We start from the raw sequence: 16250 nt of genomic DNA on the forward strand, positions 1-16250 counted from the left end.
GTCATTCACTTCATCATATCTCACCAATTCACAAACATTTCTCTTCTCATATCAGAATCTTAGAAATTCTGAACTTCCTTTTGGTTCGTTGTTGCAATGAATAGGTTGTGAAAAATGCTGATGCAAGAGGAAGAAGATGCCATTACAAGAAATCGCCAAAGAGCCCTGATGATGCAGGCAGCCTCCTCTCATATCCTGAGGATCCAAGAGGAAGAATCGCAATTGGGTGGTTCACGGCCTAGGTGCTAGTACACCGCAAGAGATCGAGAAGCTATGGACCGACAACTGAAAGCTCTATACTTCACTTCATCGTGCAAGTTCCAGGGAAATGTGTTTCGTAGAAGGTACAGAATGCGACATCATGTGTTTGACCAGATAATGCATGATGTCGCCAACCACGATCCTTATTTCGTCCAAAAGTATGATGCCTCTAGCATATCGAGTTGGTTTATCTATCGAACAAAAGCTGACTTGCACTATGAAGATGCTTGCTTACGGGCTTTCAGCCAACCTGTGTGATGAGTTTCTAGACATAACTAAATCTATAGCTTTGGAGATTCTGAAACACTTTACTAGGGCAATCTGGGATGTGTACCACTGTGAGGGTCCTTTTTAAATTAAACAGCGACTAGGCCAAAATCAACCCAATAATCTGATTATTAGGAGGATTTTGTATGTGATTCAAATCATATGAAAACAAATAAGGCTTGGAAGCATGAAGCATGGTGTGGGAGCTAGAAACACATTGCGGTGAGAGAATTTAGGGGTTTTTGAATTTGGGGTTTCTGGGAAGGTTTGAGGGACGGTTCGGAAGGGTAGCTGAGGACTGGGTTTATGCTTGAAGGCATGACTACTATAGGTGTTTCTAAGCTTTCTAGGTTTTTGCTCGATTGTGCTCCCTGCCCTTTGTACTGGCAAAGCTGCCTTTTTAAAGACTCCATTGGAGGGCTTTGATGTTTTAGAACACTTTGATTTTTGGGCAAAGAAAGGTCTTCTTAATCTATACATAATATCTGCCTTAAATTTAGGAAAGATATGTTTTCTTGGGAGATGAGGATTTTGAAGAATGCAGGGGTGTTGTAATAGTTGACATGTACGTTCTATAGTAGAAGCCACCGCAGTGACAGAAAATAGGGAACGAGGTATATTGGAAGTTGGAGTTCTTTGTTTAAGGAAGAGGGAACGATTCCCTTAACTAGTCACAAGGTTTCTCTTTCAATGACTAATAGAGAGAATCAATTGAACTTAGGGATTTTGGCTAAGTCTCTGTGTATTAGGTCACTGCGGGGAAGAAGGCAAGATTAGAATGAAGAGGAAGAAAGTTGGGCTTTCTATTTGTTTGGGCCTTGAGTTTAAAGGAAAAATGTTGGTCCAAATTTCATGTTCACCATTTCGCTATTGATTAAAGTCATTGGGCTTGGATCTCGGGCCCAAGACCGAGATCACCAATGACGCTAAATCAATGGACAAGCATTATGTATTTCTGTTACCTTCCACACCACACCCACTTCTGCAAGCCCCAAGAGAGTGGTTGTGGCTTGGGTCCACATGTGTGGCATGACAGTTCGAGAATATATGTAACTTTTTATATTTTTGAATGTGGTTTGCATATGTATTTTCTTATTAGGCTTAAAATGAGCGTAGAGAATGTCTTGTGCTTTTTTGGGTATCAACAACCACAAGCATTACCTTCGTCAACCAACAAAGTCGGATTTGTGACGGTTGCTCAATGTTTCTAACAAAAGGGATTTCCAGGAATGGTGGGAAGTCTCGACTGTATGCACTAGCAATGGAAAAACTGTCCAACCTCATGGCAAAGGCACTTCACTGGTTATAAGGGAAAACCAACAATCATTCTGGAGGCAGTTGCATTATACGATACTCGGATTTGCCACTCCTATTTTGGACTTCCAGGTTCCTTCAATGATATCAACGTACTTGGAATGTCTCCACTATTCAACGAAATATGCACAGATGAGGCTCCTCTAGTGAAATACCATGTAGGTGATAGACAATATGGCCAATGCTACTACCTAGTCGATGGGATCTACCCTAAATGGGGATCTTTTGTGAAAGCAATTAGAAATCCAATTACGCCAAAGCAAGCTCATTTTACAAAGATGCAGGAGTCATACAAAAAAGATGTGGAGGGGACATTTGGAATTCTCCAAGCTCGTTTTGCAATTGTAAGAGGACCCGCTCGTGGATGGGATAGAGAGGATCTCCAACACATCATGATGACAGGCATTATTTTGAACAACATAATTGTCGATGATGAGCGCCAAGAAGATGAAGAGTCACCTTTTGACTCTTATGATATCCCCACCAAACCAAGGAAAGTAGAAATATATGAGAGATATGAGGATGATCATGGGGTTGAGCACAAGCTTCCTGAACTTGAGGAGTTCATGACCCTTTACCAGGGGTTAAATGCCCAGTTGTGCATAGAGTCCTTCAAGGCAATTTGGTTAATCACCTCTGGAACATGAAGCTGCAAGCAGAGCGGAACCGCAGGTGGCCATGGTGTAGTTTGATTGTTTGTGTGTTTATGTTTTGTAATGTTGTGTGGTTTTATTTTATTGTTTGTGTGTTTATGCTTTTGTAATGCAGTGCGTTTTATTGTTATGAATAAAAGTGAGAATATTAAACAAGCTTTTGTTTTTATTTTTGCATCATAAAAGAAAGCAACAATTTTATTTCGTAATTGAAAAATATAAGCGAAAAAGTACAACCAATACATTTCTAATTTCTCCCCATCCACTGAGTCTCTTGAACTGGCACGTAAAGGTCCAAGTTAGAGTCATCATCACTATATGGTGTAGTTGCTTCAGGTGAAAAAGAGGGTTGACGAAATGCGCTAACACTAGAGCCTTGTTCCTCCCTCTCAATAATCTGTGCTTGCTTCCTCTCCCAATAACTCCTTTTTTTGGGTGTGAAGATTGACGGATCCACTATCATTGTGCGAGCATCATCCGCACGCTGCTCAACTAATCTAGTCTCATCCCTGAAGCGCAGCCTGTGTTCCAGATCACGCTCTCCTTGGTCTGTAATCCTTTGCATTTGCAATAAGAGTTCACCTGTTTTGTCTTGCCTGGGTTTTTTCTTAATTAGCAGCCTTCTAAGCTTTTTGACCTAGGGGGTGTGCATATACATTTGAAGAGCTAGTCACTCGCAGGTGTGCTGTCATCGTCTAAGTTGATAGAGGTATGACAACTTGCGCTATCGACATTCATGGACAGGGGATTGCTAAACTTTTTTGTATCCATTAATATTGGCCAACAATGCGCAAACGCAAACTTCTCTCCTTTAGATAATTGACAATATATTGATTTAGCTTGTAATTCCTATAAATAAGAAGATATTAAACATGTACTATATATATTTATACGAAAGTCAATATAAATAACATGCTAAAATAACGGCAAAATTAATTTTCAAAATAAGAATTAAACTTCAAGAATAAGGATGATTACCTCGTCGGTGGCCTTATCACCACTTTTGTGAAGAAGTGCCGCTTTGTTAAGAGCTTACGCCATCTTTGGCATGCTGGTCTAATCTTTTTCCAACGACCGTCACACCCTCCTCCCAATCTAATCACTCCTCCAGCCGGCTTGCAAGTCTCATACACTTCATGTACGCTCCCACAATTTTTTCTTCTCTTGACTAGTACCCATAAACACCTTCACCAACGGTAACTACAGCTACGCACAAGGCTATATCTTCGGCGGGTTTCCAACACTCTTGTCTTGGGTTGGGCATCTTCTAAAAAAATTGAAAACTAGCCAGATGAAGAACAATGCTGAAAAAGGATGAAGTTTGGAGGAAATTAGAGATGTTTTGGAGTGAAAAATTAGAAGAGGGTTGGTACTTGTAGAATTTGTTACAGTTACTGTTCCAACGGGCAAATAACATTTTTATGATTTTTTAGAAAATTTTCTTTTATTTTTTCAAGTTTTTTTGGTTTAAAACACAAATACTTTATTATTAACCGTTGATTTTAATCCATGGCATTTTTTTTATTGTCAAATTAGAAATTCAGTAAATATATATTTACTTTTTTATTTCTAGAACAAATTTATTTGGGCCTTTTATTATAGAATTAATGAAGATTGAATCTGGGCTGTTCATTTCATGACCGTTGGAAGCCCCCAACGACTTCTATAACACGCGGGGCCAAGTGTCAGCCACCATCAGAGCGTGTGTAAGGCACATTTCTGCCAGCTCCATCGTTATTTTGTCGTTTTGCTCGATTAAGGGATCCAAACTCCCTCTGGCGCGTTGAGCTTTATGTCCAATTAATATTAGTTGCCGCTGGGGCCCACGTCTCGTCCCTCTAAAGCCAAAATGGCTTTCGTTCTTTAATCCTTCATCATTTTGGCTAAGCTTTTGACTCATAAGTCAAAATGACTACACATCTCAATGGGTTGGAGATGCCTCACCACAAAAGCCAAAGCCAAAACGACTTATGACTCCACCGTTGGAGATGCCTTAATATTATAAACATATTAGTCAAATGTCTCAAAACGGGCCAATTTCTTTCATAAAAAGGGAGGGATACTGTTAGAGCAACACTACTTCACATGAAGATGGAAGGACAACAATATTTACAACCGAGCAGCTACATATGGCTAATGACTGTTGCTAAAGTCTTTTACATGATAGTAGTAGAGGAACGACCAGTTCGGGAGTTTTATAAATGAGATTATCAGTATTGCCCAAATGAATCGTGAAAATTTGGTGAAGTTCTTGGGCTGCTGTTTAAGAACCGATACTTTCATTTTGGTTTATGTACTCATCTTTTTTTTATGTGTGTGTATTCTTTTCGATGGATCCGACTCCCATAAAATGCAAGACTCGTGAAGTTAGTGAAGTTTATAAAATTAAGAAACAAAATTAAGAAACCACATCCAAGACCTGCAGGGTAACTAGATATCACAAACAAAATAATTAAGAAACCACATCCAAGACCTGCAGGGTCACCGTCTATTTTATTTTCCCATGGTGTCCTGTTGCTTCTCCCAACGTACGTATAAATTAGTACAGAAATCATGCTTCAGCATCAAGTCCGGTGTAGCACAAAGCTTTGGAAAATATCAACTTAAATTCCAGGTTCGAATCCTGGCACCGGAACTTTTATTTTTATTTTTTTATGTTTCTGTTTTTCTGTTCAGTTGAATTAGACATGGATTGAAGCTCAGCTATAATTCAACAAACTGAATTGATCGAAGCTACGTGATTGTCATTTGTCGGCGAAAGGCTCAGGCAACTTCCAACAACTACCGGCTCTTGCGCTCCAACGACAGTAATTTGGTGTGAATGGATCAATATAGGCAGAAGAAGTTTGGTGGATAATGCCATGAGCGATAAACTTCTCTCTAGCTAGCTAGTTGCTCCGTCAAATAAACCCTAGTCATGCGAGTGCATTTATCTATAAAACACGTAATCACGTAAATCGATCTTCTCACACTGGCAGAGAATTTGATGGCTCTTACACACATGTTTCACAATACTAGTCAACACCTTGCGCTGAGAGAACAATAAAAGTTGAAGATAATCCAAAGATGAGTGCCCCAATGTTTGTGCCACAACCAAATTTCTTCTTTTGTTGATCAAAGAACATTATCACTAACTTGATCGATGAGGTTTTCCTACTTCACTTAAATTGGTTGGTACCAGAGAAAGATCAATAGTCCACCGTGTCGTACTTCTACTGAATCCAATTTCAGTGATGCATACAGAGGAGTTTAGGTTGTGACGCAGTTATTTGTAATCTTCTACCTTGTTCTTAACAATAGGCCCTGAGCTAGACTGATCGAATTGGCAATTTGGCACAAGCATATGTGCTTGCATAACTCTCTAGCTGGTACTCGACGATGATTCTCAGTACTAACAGACAAAGTAAAAGCCTCATCAAGCAAGCCCATTGTGTTTATCTCAAAAGATTGCATTGATATTATCGCTTCATTATTTTAATTTTGTCCCAATGCATTCATCAGTATTGATAGAAACACTCTAGTAAACTGACATTAATTTATTAGTATTCACCACACATATGCCAGGAAAGCTACTACAACTCTTCATTGTTTTGGCCAAAAATTATTCAGACTACTGTAGGACACATGCCAGACAGCCTCTGCAACTCTCCGGCGACTTCTTTCATTGAGGGCCTTTCCGCACTGTTCATATGGAGGCATCTCTTTGCAAGCTCTGCAACTGCTCTTACTTGTTCTCGATTTCCCACGTTTAAAACTACTGGATCAACAACATGAAAGAAACCATCTTTTAATTCAATGGGTGAAACAAAATGAGAGGCAATGATTATTTGACTTTCTGGTCTGTCAAATGAAATAGGCTTTTCCCGGGTTAAGATCTCTACCAAAACGACTCCGAAGCTATAAACATCACTCTTATCTGTCAGTTGGCCTGTGCAAAGATACCCTGGGTCCATATAACCTAGTGTCCTTAGAAGCAATGTGCCCATCTGAGATTCATTAGCAGGGACCAACCTCGAAGGCCAAAAACCAGAAATTATCAGTTAACAATATGTTAGAAGACTTGACATTGCCATGGATGATGTGTTTGGAGTGAATTCCTGCAGAAGAATGAATATAAGCAAGAGCAGCTGCAGATTCTGACGCTATCTTTAGGAGGATATTCCAAGGCAATGTAACTTTCCCATTGGTGTGATTAATGCAGTCAAAAAGGGTTCCATTAGAGGCAAGTTCATAAACCAAAATAGGAGCATCAGTCTCTAAACAGCAGCCAATGAACTTCACCAAATTCTCATGACTCATTTGGGCAAGAGCGATAATCTCATTTATAAAACTCCCGCCTTGGCCCTCCACTACTTTATCGCGTAAAATCCTTTGGTAACAGTTAGTAGCTATTTCTAGCTGCTCAGCTGTAAATATTGTTGTCATTCCATCTCCATGTGAAGCAATATGCTGCTCTAGCAATATCCCTCCATTTTTCTTGAAGAAATTGGTTTTGACTTTAATAAACCTTAGATTCTTCACACTCGAATAAACCCCAGATATCACAAACAAAAGAATTGAGAAACAAGAGCCAAGACCTGCAGGGTAAGTTTTACATATTAAATTCAATATACTCTTTAAAAATACAAATATAATTAGTATCAATCAATAACTGTACTACTGCAGGGCACCGTATGACTTACCAAGAATCAGATTTACCGGAAAGACTGAGATGTATGGTCTGGAACCTTTACCATTTTTAATGTGGTACAATTCCCGTCTTGTCTTTGAAATTCCATCATAAGCTTCCGGGTTTCTCACTGTACCACGTTTAAGAAGGTTTTCTGCTTCACTGCTAAATGAGTGATCAAACAAGAAACTTCGTCCTATCTTAGGCAACTTTTCCACGCTCCGACTAAAAGAATTCCATCTTTTATTACTGGTGTTTCCTGTAATGCTCATTTCTTCCACAGTGAAGAAAGACCTGAAGCCTCTGGGAATGGTCTGAATGGAACAACTGCAACAGCCAATACTACTAGAACAAGATGCATGAGTCAGACTATTGTTGGTGTCGTTGTTGGGTGGTGCCTTGTTTGTCCCTCTCACAAAATCAAAGGAGTATTCACAACCTATGACTGTAACCTTGTTTGGAGAGTCCAAGATTGTTAAATCACTTAGATGGGTGGAAGAAAGTTTTGCTACCTCAAAATCATTTTGGTATGGAAGTGTGATATTGAGATCTCCACAATCTTCTTGGTAGCTCAGCATGGTGTTGGCTTCCGGAGCAATTCCTGTCAACAGAAACAGTGAAGCTAAGGTACAGCGAGAGAGCATGTTGTGCAAGATAAATTCTTGACCAAAATTGACTAAGGAAATCCTCTCTAGACCATTTATCTGAAAGAATGTTAGTTCTGGTGTATATATAGAAGATGGTTCACTCAGACTTGCTCCTGCGCAATTTTGGAGAATGGAGAGGCGGCCAAAATCTTAGATTATTCACATAATATTCAAAAACAGGCAAACTTTTCTGAGGCCCTTATTTTGGAAAACTTTTTCTCACAAAGGCCCTTTTTCATTCATTTGAGGCCCTGAAAAACTATACTTCTAGTGTCTTGCAAAACAACTCTACAATGGTATTTAAAAATACATTGTGGAATTTATGATTATGAAAATAAATAAAATAAGAAATGAAAAATGAAAAAAACAAGATGTTTTGGAATTAATAAAGTTGACCAATTCTTAGTTTGTCTATTTGATGTATTATTAATCTGTTGATGAATCATACCTTGTTCTCTCTGAGTGCTGCCCTGAATCTTTTGCTATATCCTTGAGAAACAACTTTTTAGACATCCATAATTCATAACTGAAGTTACTAGAGACTTGACCTTGTTCTCTCTGAGTGCTGCCCTGAATCTTTTGCTATATCCTTGAGAAACAACTTTTTAGACATCCATAATTCATAACTGAAGTTACTAGAGACTTGAATCCTCATGGCTCTAGATGGATTCACATGATGTCAAATAATTATCATCAGGGAACTTTTCATCATCAACTGCTTACGTAAAGATTGTGCCAATTGTTTCTAATCCAATTTCCTCCCTTTTTGCACCAAATTGCATATAATATGATATCAAAGGCAATATGTCTGGGACTTGGTTCTGGATTGGAAGGAATAAAGCTTTCTGAACTTTCATCTGTTAAAGAACATTCAAAATTGGAGGATTCTTCAAATACAGCGTCTCTCAAAATCACCAGCTCCATTAGGGTTTGGATTGATAAGAGGATACCCTTTGGCTTCTTTACTACAGAATATCATTATTTGAATGAAATATCGGCTCATCAATCATTTGGTGTTATCCTGAGAAAATATAGTTTTTAATTAATCATGTCACCAACCTCTTTGAGCGTGGTGTGTTCTTCTTTCAACTGCAAATCCAAAGTACCTATCATTGCATGTATAAATAAGGCTTCAGGATGACCACTATCTTCAACTGTAAATACATGAGGGTTCCCATTAACATGAACAAGGCTCTGCCCGGGAAATTTTTTCACTTTGTTAAATTTCATCACTGTTCTTAATGCAGCAACTTCATCCCACCTTCTCTGTGATGCATATATGTTAGCCATCTCCACATATGGAACTGCAACCTGGGGCTCTAACTCAAGGAGACGGCTAAATGCGTATTCACCAATCTCCATGTTATGGTGAATCCTGCAAGCACTTAGTAACGCACCCCATATGCCAGCATCAGGTTTCATTGGCATACTTTTAACAAGCTCCACTGCTTCTTCTAATTTTCCTTTACGTCCAAGAAGATTGACCATACACGAATAATGATCTACCCCAGGATTCATATAATAAACTTCTGTCATCTTGTTAAAGAACTCCATTCCTTTCTCAAGCAGACCTGCATGAGTACAAGCTTGAAGAATAGCAAGAAACGTTAAGCGGTTTGGTTTCATGCCTGTCTCCAGCATCAAATAGAAAAGGTCCAGAGCTTCCTTGTATTGACCATTCAGAGCATACCCTGCGATCATAGATGTCCAGGAAACAACAGTTGTCACTGGCAAGGTGTAGAAGAGCTCTCGAGCATTGTTTATATTTCCACATTTTGCATACATGTCAATTAGTGCATTGCAAACTACTGTATTGTCTCTTAACCCATTTGAAAAGGCATAGTTATGGATCCATTTTCCATGATCAAGTGCTCCTGTATGACCACAGCCTGAAATGAGAGAAAGAACAGTAACCAAATCAGGTTTCTCACCAGCTGCTTCCATAAAATGAAACAACTCAAGCGCCTCATTAAGGTTCCCATTTTCAGCATATCCGCTGATCATAGCAGTCCATGAGACACAAGTTCTATCATGCATGCCATCGAATAAAAACCTAGCAGAAAGTATATCACCACACTTGGAATACATAGATATGAGGTCATTGATAACAAAAATATCAGAATCACAGCCCAGTTGAATTCCTTGACAATGAATCAGCATACCTTGGACCAATTTATTGGGTTCATTGCAGGAAGAAAGGACGCTTAAAGTAGTGCTTATATCAGGTCTGTATCCATCAGACAACATCTGTTTGTAAACATTTAGAACATCAAGAAATTTATTTGAGTTTGAATATCCCGCTATCATCGAATTCCATGAGACAACAGTCCTCACACCCATGTCAATCCTATCAAATACAGACTTGGCTGACTCCAAATCAGCACATTTGGAATAGGCAGAGATCCAAGTATTAGCCATCGAAACATCGCACTCTATCCCAATTTGAATTCCAAACGCATGAATAGATTTCACCAATTCCAAATTCTTTGTAGCCAAACTCGCCTGAATCAACCCCATAACCGTAATTGTATCAGGCTGAATCCCAGCAAACCTCATGTCATGGACCAAACATAACACTTTATCAAGAAAACCCGACTGCACAAAACCCATAAGCATCACATTGTAGGAAGCCGTGTCTTTCATGGTAATTTTCTCGAACAGGTTGTAAGCATCACCCAATTGATTACACTTGACATACATATCTAGAATAGCTGTTTGCACAAAGATATCAGACTGAAATGGTGATTTTACAACATGGGTGTGAATGGTCTGGGATAATTTGAGGTTGGAGAGCTTGGCACATGCCTTAGCCAAGAAGGGAAAGGTAAAGTTGTTAGGTTCCAAACCATTTTGCTTCATCTGACGAAAGAGAAGGAGGACTTTTTGGGGATGGCTTTGGTTTACAGATTCTCGTATAATGGAATTCCATGCAGCAGCGGTTGAGAGTTTTGGAAAACGCACCATGTCTCATTGTCTTCACCGTGGGAGAAAGGGTAAAAGAGAGACTCCCGTCTCTTTAGATCAGAAAGCACACCATTTTTAGAGCAGCGTGTATGGCTTCTGTCATGTTATTAAATTGTTGAGAAGAAAATACTGCGATCACTTGATGCAGTCTTGGACAAGACACCCAAATATTGTCGTCTCTCTTGCTGGTACTGGCTGAGGAAGATAACCTAACAAGACGCATCAATATGAACTTATCAAGTAGCTTATATCACTAAGTTCAAAACAATAATACTAGATATCTTAGAACACGCATGAAATCCACACCAAAAGCATCAGCAGGTGAGCTATGAAGACCCATGAACCAGTTTGAACTACCCCATAACCTTGATGAGTTCATGACTTTGAATTCTTGTATATATGCAACAATTATGGTAAATACAGTTGACCAAATTTTGAGACCAAAATTACACAATCAGATTGCCAGTAATTGATAAAGTATATGCATACATCTTCATCAATAGGGATCATTAAAGAAAACAGGAACAAAACAAAATGAAAGTAGAATGCAGCACAACAACAGAGTAAAATAACTGGAACTACCAAAGTAGAATAATCAAAAATATATAAGTAGGAGGTCCTGTAGCCACAGTGATCACTTTGGAAACAAGGAACTGTGATCTAAGATGAGTTTGGCTATATGGCAAACAAACAATGAAGAATTTACAAAGTTAAGCTTAGAGATACAAGTTTTACCTTGTTCGATACAGAATACAGAAATAGATACACATTCACTATAAAATCACAGACATCACAGACCAATGTCACAAGAGAAGGAGGAGGAGGAGGAGCGGCCAAGGACAACTAAAAGCAGAATATCCAGAACTTACGTATGAGATCTGGTCCACATGGTGATATCATTCACCAATATCAATCTGTTATGCTACAACTCAAACTTATGATGAAGTATATCCTAGGTCAACCTAAGCTATACAAATTATACCATGTTCCAAATTAAACACACTTTTTGAAGGAAAACTGTTCATTTGTTGTGTATATATCTACACAAAAATATAAAACATTTCTTTTACATTGTGTTATTGTAAATATATCCTTAATCCACTCCTCTGAAGCAATATAAGCACAACAGCTGATTGGTGATTCTCATACATAAGCTAGATGTACTGCAGGTTATTAGGAGTAGAAAGAAACATATGTAAAAGCAACATGTCGAAGGCAAAATATCAGCATAGTAGAGTCCAAGAAAGACTCTTACATCCAGACTGCTGCAGGTTAGTTTAGAAGTATAAAGGTTTCAGCTTCAGCAGCGAAGAAAATGTTGATGACAGTCAATTCTAAAACAGTGGCATTATGACTAGTCAGTTTACCTTAGAAACCATAATAACCTATGTTTCACTTCCTTGAAAGTGAATACGCTAGACAGCAAGCAGCCATTCATATGGTCAATGTGGGAGATATCAGAAGATAAATTTGCATAGAGAGCACGCGACTAAACTGAGATGGATAACTACCTGGTAAATTCTGTATTGCGGAAAACTTTTGACATAGATCTTCTGAAAATGTCGGTTTCAAAACTTTGAAGTTAGCAACTAAATTTTGAACAAAGATATCAACAAAGACCAATTCTGCCAAAGAGACTCAGAGCTCAGTTTGGTAATACTACTCTCACAATAAAAACGTTACCTAACCCATAAACTCAGTCACCACTCCAATATCTTAAACTCCAATGGCCTTGCTGTACTTGAACCAATTCCAATAGTCCATTTCTAATACCCATATTTCATAGTACAGATTCTTTCACAAACCATAAAAAGATGAGCACTTTCTATGCCAAAAAGGAAACCCAAATCAAAACTGAGATATTCACAAGACATGCACAGTAAATCAAAAGACCCAATAGTTCATCCAAAATTAAAAATCAGAACTTTACTGTTAGAAATACCTGAAATTGGCCAATTTTAGGGTCTCAGCTCAATTTCCCAAATTGAGATTCGAAGGGCGCAGAGATCGGTTGTGTTGGAAACTCCAAAGAGAAAGCCTTTTCAAAAATTAATGGCGGGAAATATGAGAGAGAAACCCAAAATAGTGTTTGCAGAGGATCAAACTGAAGCTCCCTTCATACTTGGTGTGTGAAGTTTTGAGCTTTCAAAATGGGGTTTAGTTGTCCTTTCATACTGCTCTAGGGTTAAGAGTAAAATTTTGTTTTGTTATTTTCTTTCTTTTACTAGTTTTTTCTTTTCTTTTGGAAAAACTATTTCATGGCACTATCTACATGGAGCAACCTCCTCCTCAAGTTATCAATGTCTCCTTGTTGATTTGAGTGAAGCTTTTAGACTTAGGAAAGTTTCTAGAGCAAATGCACCATGAACCAAGGGCACTTGCCAACCAAATTGGTACTACAATCTACTATTCATCTAAAATTGACAATTGCCTCCGATTTGTACAACGCACCAATAAAATGCAATAAGTCTGCCAATCCACTTTTTAGTATTCACACTTCAAAATTGAATAATTCATTCATTCAAAATAATGTTAAGCTTGTTCAAGTAAATCCAGAATATGTGTATGGCTCAAACTCTAGGTTACTTGACCTAGTTGCAATAGGGTTTTGAATTAGAGATATTCATAGATATCCGATTAATTGTACGATTATCTTTCCTTGTACAACTCTGATTCTATGTCTTGTAATCCTCTGTATAAAGAGACCCCTATTATCAATGAAAGTACGACTCAATTCTCTACCAATTCAGTTTTCCTTAAACACGTTATCAGCACGAGGCCCTAACCCTAAAACCTAATAGCCAAAACCCTAAATCTGAATACAAAACCTTGAAACCCTTTCGGCCCCCGCCACCCACCTTGAAGCCCTCCATCCCAAGAGTCCAGAACCAGCGGCGCCACCCCAAGAACCGGCAGGAACCTATCAAACCAGCCAACGAAAGCTCCAAACCACCCGCAGCAAATATTTCACCGGTTCACCACCTTCCAGACCTCCAATTGCTACCAAATTTTTATAGAAGCAGCGTCTCGATCCCATAATCTGGGAACATGAAAATTTTTTCCCTGAACCGGCTACTTAGTCCCCGAACCAGCCAAAAGTTCTGGCTTCACCTTGAACCGATAGAAAAGAAGAAGAAAGAGGGAAGAAAGGAAGGCCCAGCCCACAAGAAGAAAGAAGGCTCAGCCTAGAAGAAGAAAGAAACAAGCCCACAAGCCCAAAGTCAACTCGGCCCACTAACCCACAGCCGTTGCCACGTCAGCTACCACAGCCACTTCAGATACAGCGCCACGTCAGTACGGTCAACAAAGTCAACGCTAGTTGACCTTTTCCGGTCAACTTTCCGACGACTTTTCCAGCCAATTTTTCGACAATTTTCCAGCGACGTTTTCCAACCACTTTTTCAAGCCAAATTTTCCGGTGACCTATTTCAAGGTAATTTTTACTAAAAGTTCCCCTTTTTTTGAGTTTTTATTCAATTTCTCTTCTTTTTCTCGGGGACTTGCAAACTCCCTTCTTCTACCCCCCTTTCTTCATCACAGGGGAGACCTAATTAAGCAGAACAGTGGGGGTTCGGGCTCACTCCAAGCTTGGAGCTTGTTGAGATCTCCAAACTTAGAGTTTGTAGAGAATTTATGATTGACCACTTACGTCATTGTTTCGATCTAATCCAATACCTCTTGGAATTGAATTTCTTAGAAGCGATTATGCTCAGAAATTGCTAATTTCTTGGAAGCAATTACGCTCAGAAATTCATAATTTCTTGGGAGCAACTATGCTCAGAAATTTTATATGTTTTCGTGGTAGCCTTTTACGCTCCAAAACTAACCATAATTTCTTGTTCTCTTTCAGGATGAGTAACCTGAACAAATTGGACTTTGCTCCATTCGGAACAACTGGCTCTGGATATCACAGGTGGGTTCGTGATGTCCGCCAGCATCTTAAGGCAGATGGAATCCTGGATACGATTCTCGAGCCTAACTAGGACGTGCTAACTGTTGAGCAAGCTTAAACTTTGGAAGCAAATAGAGCAGCCTTAGAGGCAAATAAGGCGAAAGCCATCATTCTAATGACTCGTCATATGGATGATTCGCTCCAGTACGAGTGTATGAATGAAGAAGACCCCAGAAGGCTGTGGGTCTCACTCAAAGAAAGATTTGGCAACGTCCGTGACTCCCTGCTTCCTGACCTAGAAGTGAGATGGCATAGCCTCTGCTTCACTCAAGTCAGTTCTTGACTACAACTCGGAAGCACTTCGCATTAAATCCTTAATGAAATTATGTGGTAAAGAGATCACAGATGCGATGTTGATTGAGAAGACTCTCTACCTTCCCCGTCTCTGCATTGATGGTTGCTAAGAACTATCAAGTCGATGCGATTGCACGACGGATCACAAGGTCTCATGAGCTTATTGGAGCTATGAATGTCGTTGAAAAGCATGACAACATCCTTATGAAGAACTATAATTCGAGATCCGTATAAACAGAGCTTATTCAGGAATCCAATTATAGTCGCGCCCCTAAGAGAGGGCGCCAAGAGCGAAACCCTAATCTTAGGGATACTTCTGGATGTTCTGGTCCTTATAATAACTCTATTTGGGAAGGTAATAGCCAAAATAGGCGAACACGGAACCAAAGAGGTAAACGTGGAAAGAGAGAGGGAGGCAACGCCTCTGGCCATTTTGGTGGCGTCACCAACACTAAGAGTCATCTAGATGACGCTTTCAAAGCGCCTCAATCAATGGAGTCTGAGCGAAGAGATGTATGTTCTCGATGTAGAGTATCCGATCATTGGGCACACATTTGTAGAGCTCGTGAAGAAATTGTCACCGCCTGCAAGGCATATTGTGAAGCAAGAAAAGCTCACTATGTGGAACAAGAAGATCAAGAAGATGATCTAGAGTGAAGGGTTGAAGACTACAAATCTGGCTAGGATCAATAGATCGCCAATTCTGTTTAAGTCTTTATTTTTCCAAGAGATGTAATAGGTGATTGTCATATACTTTGTAGTAAATGCCATTGGTTTAGTTTTTCTTCACATAGGCTCATCCAACATAAGTATGATGTCTAGGAAGGTTTTGAGGTAAGTGGTACTTAAGCAAGATTTGCTCCACCGACATCTCTCTACTCACCTGGTCATATTTATTTTGAAGTTACCGAAAAAAGTCAAACGACTACCTTTGTCTTGCATTAGCTAGCATTTGGATTGGATTCTCCTAATGGTTAAGAGACAATGATGTACTCCTTTGGCTTATGAATAAAATTTCAAGTTCTTTTCATTATGACTCCATTTTGATTTTGAGCATATTACTTTGTGACTATAATGGCTGGGCCATCAGTATTAATTCATGGACATGGAATAGCCCAAGTTCCCCTTGCCAAATGGCACCTTGATTACTGTCACAGAAACTCTCTACACTCCTAGGGCAAATCGCACATATGAATAGCCAAACGATTTCCATGCGAGAACGCATGTAG

General features: G+C 39.2%; 3 protein-coding genes across 6 annotated transcripts; 1 reads left to right on the forward strand and 2 right to left on the reverse strand.

The window, feature by feature from the left end:
* The first annotated feature begins 1943 nt into the window (after nucleotides 1–1943).
* LOC112184051 lies at nucleotides 1944–2489 on the forward strand. Its single transcript, XM_024322347.1, has one exon. The coding sequence runs from the start codon at nucleotides 1944–1946 to the stop codon at nucleotides 2487–2489; it is 546 nt and encodes a 181-aa protein (XP_024178115.1).
* Nucleotides 2490–5087: 2598 nt separating this feature from the next.
* Nucleotides 5088–12936, reverse strand: LOC112183943 (pentatricopeptide repeat-containing protein At4g19191, mitochondrial). 4 transcript variants are annotated; one of them, XM_040513411.1, is made up of 5 exons: nucleotides 12718–12936; nucleotides 9974–10984; nucleotides 8260–9700; nucleotides 7178–7765; nucleotides 5088–7072 (listed from the first exon to the last, which is right to left on the reverse strand). In XM_040513411.1, the coding sequence occupies exons 2-3, from the start codon at nucleotides 10773–10775 to the stop codon at nucleotides 8850–8852; spliced, it is 1653 nt and encodes a 550-aa protein (XP_040369345.1). In that variant the 5' UTR covers nucleotides 10776–10984; nucleotides 12718–12936; the 3' UTR covers nucleotides 5088–7072; nucleotides 7178–7765; nucleotides 8260–8849. The 4 variants fall into 4 exon arrangements, with proteins under 4 accessions (XP_040369345.1, XP_040369344.1, XP_024178030.1 ...); XM_040513410.1 differs by having other exon boundaries at nucleotides 8260–8776; nucleotides 8871–10984; XM_024322262.2 differs by having other exon boundaries at nucleotides 8360–10984.
* LOC112184053 (wall-associated receptor kinase-like 20) lies at nucleotides 6492–7808 on the reverse strand. Its single transcript, XM_024322349.1, has 2 exons — nucleotides 7178–7808; nucleotides 6492–7072 (listed from the first exon to the last, which is right to left on the reverse strand). The coding sequence occupies exons 1-2, from the start codon at nucleotides 7806–7808 to the stop codon at nucleotides 6492–6494; spliced, it is 1212 nt and encodes a 403-aa protein (XP_024178117.1).
* Nucleotides 12937–16250: the final 3314 nt, after the last annotated feature.

Source organism: Rosa chinensis, chromosome 2, assembly GCF_002994745.2.
Source record: "Rosa chinensis cultivar Old Blush chromosome 2, RchiOBHm-V2, whole genome shotgun sequence".
NCBI lineage: Eukaryota > Viridiplantae > Streptophyta > Magnoliopsida > Rosales > Rosaceae > Rosa > Rosa chinensis.